This window comes from Mastomys coucha, unplaced genomic scaffold (assembly GCF_008632895.1).
Source record: "Mastomys coucha isolate ucsf_1 unplaced genomic scaffold, UCSF_Mcou_1 pScaffold9, whole genome shotgun sequence".
Taxonomy (NCBI): domain Eukaryota; kingdom Metazoa; phylum Chordata; class Mammalia; order Rodentia; family Muridae; genus Mastomys; species Mastomys coucha.
This window is the reverse complement of record NW_022196915.1, coordinates 103,981,854-103,985,525: the sequence shown is the minus strand read 5'-3', so window position 1 is coordinate 103,985,525 and position 3,672 is coordinate 103,981,854. Positions and strand designations below refer to the sequence as shown.

At 40.6% G+C, this 3,672-nt stretch overlaps 1 protein-coding gene across 1 annotated transcript in view; it reads left to right on the top strand.

Moving 5' to 3' along the window:
* Window positions 1-3,672, top strand: part of Uggt2 (UDP-glucose glycoprotein glucosyltransferase 2) — a 153,194-nt gene that overhangs the window by 20,443 nt on the left and 129,079 nt on the right. Inside the window, exon 8 of the mRNA XM_031361024.1 lies at window positions 2,583-2,683. Within this exon, the coding sequence (XP_031216884.1) occupies window positions 2,583-2,683 (101 nt within the window). The remainder of the gene's footprint in view (window positions 1-2,582; window positions 2,684-3,672) is intronic.

Genomic DNA, 3,672 nt, shown 5'->3' with positions numbered 1-3,672 from the left:
AATAAAGCCACGCTCACAGGGTCACGTGGTGATGGAGTCTCTTACCAAATAAAGCCACGCTCACAGGGCCACATGGTGATGGAGCTTGTTTGGAGGCCCTGCTGCCTTTGTGCTACTATAATAGAATATTTGAGAATAGACAGATTGAAAAAGCAGAAATCTAGTTCTGGGAACAGAAACTAAAATGAAGGTGGTGACAGTCTTATGCCTTTTAAAGGGGAAGAACATTGTCCCCTCAAATGGCAGACAGCATAAGGGAAGAATGGCACTTAGGCAGTGCATCCTACAGACCCTGCATAAGGTGCTAATCCATTCATGGGGGCACAGTCCTCCTGCGTCCTCACTTCCCCAAGAACACCCTTCTGATAACACTCTCAATACAGTTAGAATGGGTACGGATGCTGGAGGGGGTGTGTTAAGACTTAGCGCTGTCCTTCCGGTTCCTGCATACCTTCCTTTAGCCTGGGGGTTGGGCACACCTTGGTGCACACTCATGATTCAGGAGAGGAGGGTAGTGAAGGAAACACTGGGAGTGTGACCACCAAAGCATGAGAAACAGAATGCGGTTTCATTGTGCTAGCTACCTACCCTTTACTCTTTCTAGGCTCCACTCCTCCATTCCTGCTTCTGTGACCAACTATTCATTCCTTAGACTGGCCCACATGAACCTACCTATATTCCTTTCTTCCTTCTTTCCCTCCTTTTTTTCTTCCTTCCCTCCTTCTCTTTCTCCCTCCTTCCCACCCCTCCTCCCTCCCTTCACCCTCTCTCCTCTCTCCCTTCCTTCCTCTCTTCCTTTCTTTCCTTCTTGTTTGGGCAAGGCTGAGAGAAGAGATAAACAGAAGAGAGGCATCTTAAGCTTGCATATATAGGAGCATGTTTGAGCCACCCTCCCGACCTACCCTAGGGCGTGTCTCCTGTTCTTGTAATACCAGCACTGGGAGACACTACAAGAGCATCATCCCTGCTGCTAATTTGCTAGCTAACCTACTTGTGAGATCCAAGGTTTGTAGGGAAGTTGGTCTTGGATATCTCACCACCACTGCATTTTAAATAAATCTCTTCTCCATTTTATTATTAGATTATGTTCAATAAATTTTTATTAAACTTTTTTCTTAGACATAGAAGTTTCAGTTTTGGACTACTTAATATCTAAACACAATATCAACTAGCAAGATAAAACAGAAACTTAAAAAAATACTCTAAAAATGAAACAAAAATGAGAGGAAAGGGTTCGCACAATCCACGAAGCAGTGATTACAACAGCCGTGTTGATTTACTAGATCTGAGCAAACACTCTCTTCTTCCACTTTCATGTGCTTTGGCAATATGGAGAGTGTGAAGTGATGATACTCACGCAAATGTAAGCTCCCTTACCTGGAATCCCTTCCTAGCAGCAAGTACAGATTATAGGCCGCATTATCCATGCGCTCTTGCTATAGAGAGCACCCCTGCAGCTCTGCCTGCTCCCTTCCTGTGAGAAATAGCTAAGCACAGGAATCACCCTGTGTGGTCCAGGGAGAGTCGAATTCAGAAAAGCCCTTCAGAGTCCCGCCTGTCCGCCTTGCTTCCTCCGACCATCCCCATGCGGGCACAGATGTCTGTGTTGCTGGGAACCACACGTGATGAGAGTGTGGTTGCATGCCCAGCCCTACTGCTCCAGCAACAGGCAGGGTCTAAAGCAGGGGGGAGGACTCAGGCTTCTGCAGGCAGCCTGTGCTGGTCGAGGTTTTGCATATTCATGAGTCTAGAGTCTGAAATAGAATAATTCTGTAGCTTTGCCTTTCCTTAAAATAATATTTGAAAGTTATTTCTACTAGTAGAAAAAACTTGCCTTTTCTATGTGTTTCTATATATTCAATGGTTCTTGGTGTCTCACTGATGTGCACTGGCTTGTAAAAATAAATACAAAGACTTCTGTTTAAACAAGAAATGCTACAATGCCTTAATTTCTTGAGCAAAACAGGAAAGGTAATGTTAATACGATATGTATAGTAAAATGCCATTTGACTCCATTATGGTTTTGACCCTCTAAAAGATGATTTGATGTGCTTAGCACTGGACAATCTTACCTTATTTGAGCTTTTTATGTAAGTTAGACATGAAACTATAAACAAATAGAACAAACTACGGTTGCATAAGAAGAATGTCTTTGGCTTTTTGGCTAGGACCAAGTGGAAGTTGTTATGAGAAGCATGTCTGTAGTTGTAGAGTGGTTTCAGTTTTAAAATATAGAAGCAATACTTAAAATGACTTAAAATGTAAAAATTGGCAACTCTTCCTTCTGCCTTGCACCTTTTACAGGTCATGTTATAATTAAGGATCCATTCCTCCAGGCTTTTTGGTTTAAATATTTTAAAAAGACATACACAAACACATACATACATATACACATACATACATATATAGAGAGATACATCTTCCTCTTTAAGTTCAGTGACTATAGCTGTATCATAATTTATTAGCTTAATGCTGAATTATTAGCCTCTTTCTAATTACAGGAAAGATTTCAAAAGTATACTGCTTGCATCATAATTTGTGATAAATGGTGAAAATTAACGTTACTTAATATTCTCTTGCAGAGAAATATATTCAGATCTTAAGGATAATCTGACAATATTCCAAAGGTACCTGATTGAGAGCAGCAAAGAAATGACTCCTCTGAAGGTCTGGGAGTTACAAGGTACAGTGCACATTTTTTAAAAGACCGTAAGTAATTGTGAGGATATAAATGGATATGCATTGTTAATTAAAACATAATCACACTTTAAAAATTATATGAAACATGGGTATTTGATATTATCATTCTCAAAGTAAAAATGTATTTACCTTCTCAAATACCACACCCCACTTCAAAGTTCGTTGTATTGATTTAAGAGGCTGGTGTAATGGTTCATGCCTATAATTTTAGCAGTTGAGAAGCTGAGGCAAGAGGATTATTTTGAGTTTAAGTTCAGAGGCATTACACAGAGTCATAGACCAGGCTGATCTACAGTGTAAGACTCTGATGCAGAGAATCTCCTCAAAGTTCTCCAGTGGACCACTCTCTAGTGAGTTGTCCGTGTTCTGAAAACCAGCCTCCTGTCTGTACTCTTTCAACCATGCTGACTGAAGGCAGGAAGGAGACTACAGAAGAGAAAGGGTTCAGTCCAAAGTGGGGATGACAGACAGTAGAGGGTAGACGCAGTTACAGTTCATTGACACATGGAAAAAACTGCCATGAAAAATTAATTTTCAAAAATTAAAAATCCACAATCCCCAAAAAGAAGTTCTGTTAAATTAGGAGAATTAGAACCAAGATTTACTCTCGGGAATGAGTCTAGCCATAATTTCTTGGACCCATCTATAGTATAAATATACCAGGTGGGCTTCTAACAGTTTAGAGCTTAGACCTTTTGCTAGCCCAGTCTCCCAGCTAGCTCATTTAACTTAACTATCTTGCCCATGACCTAATGTAGCTGACATGATGGCACAGAATTATCAATTAAAAGTACAGTGGCACACTTCATAAGAAGTAAAAAGGCTCCCCCAGCAGGGGTGCTGGGCTCAGGTTGTCAGGCAACAGGCAGTTTCCAACCAAGTTATCTCACTGACCCTTTGTTAAATTTGGCTTCAGACAGTTTGCATTTCTTTGCTAGATTTTTTTTTCTTTTTTTTTTTTTCATTTTTTTT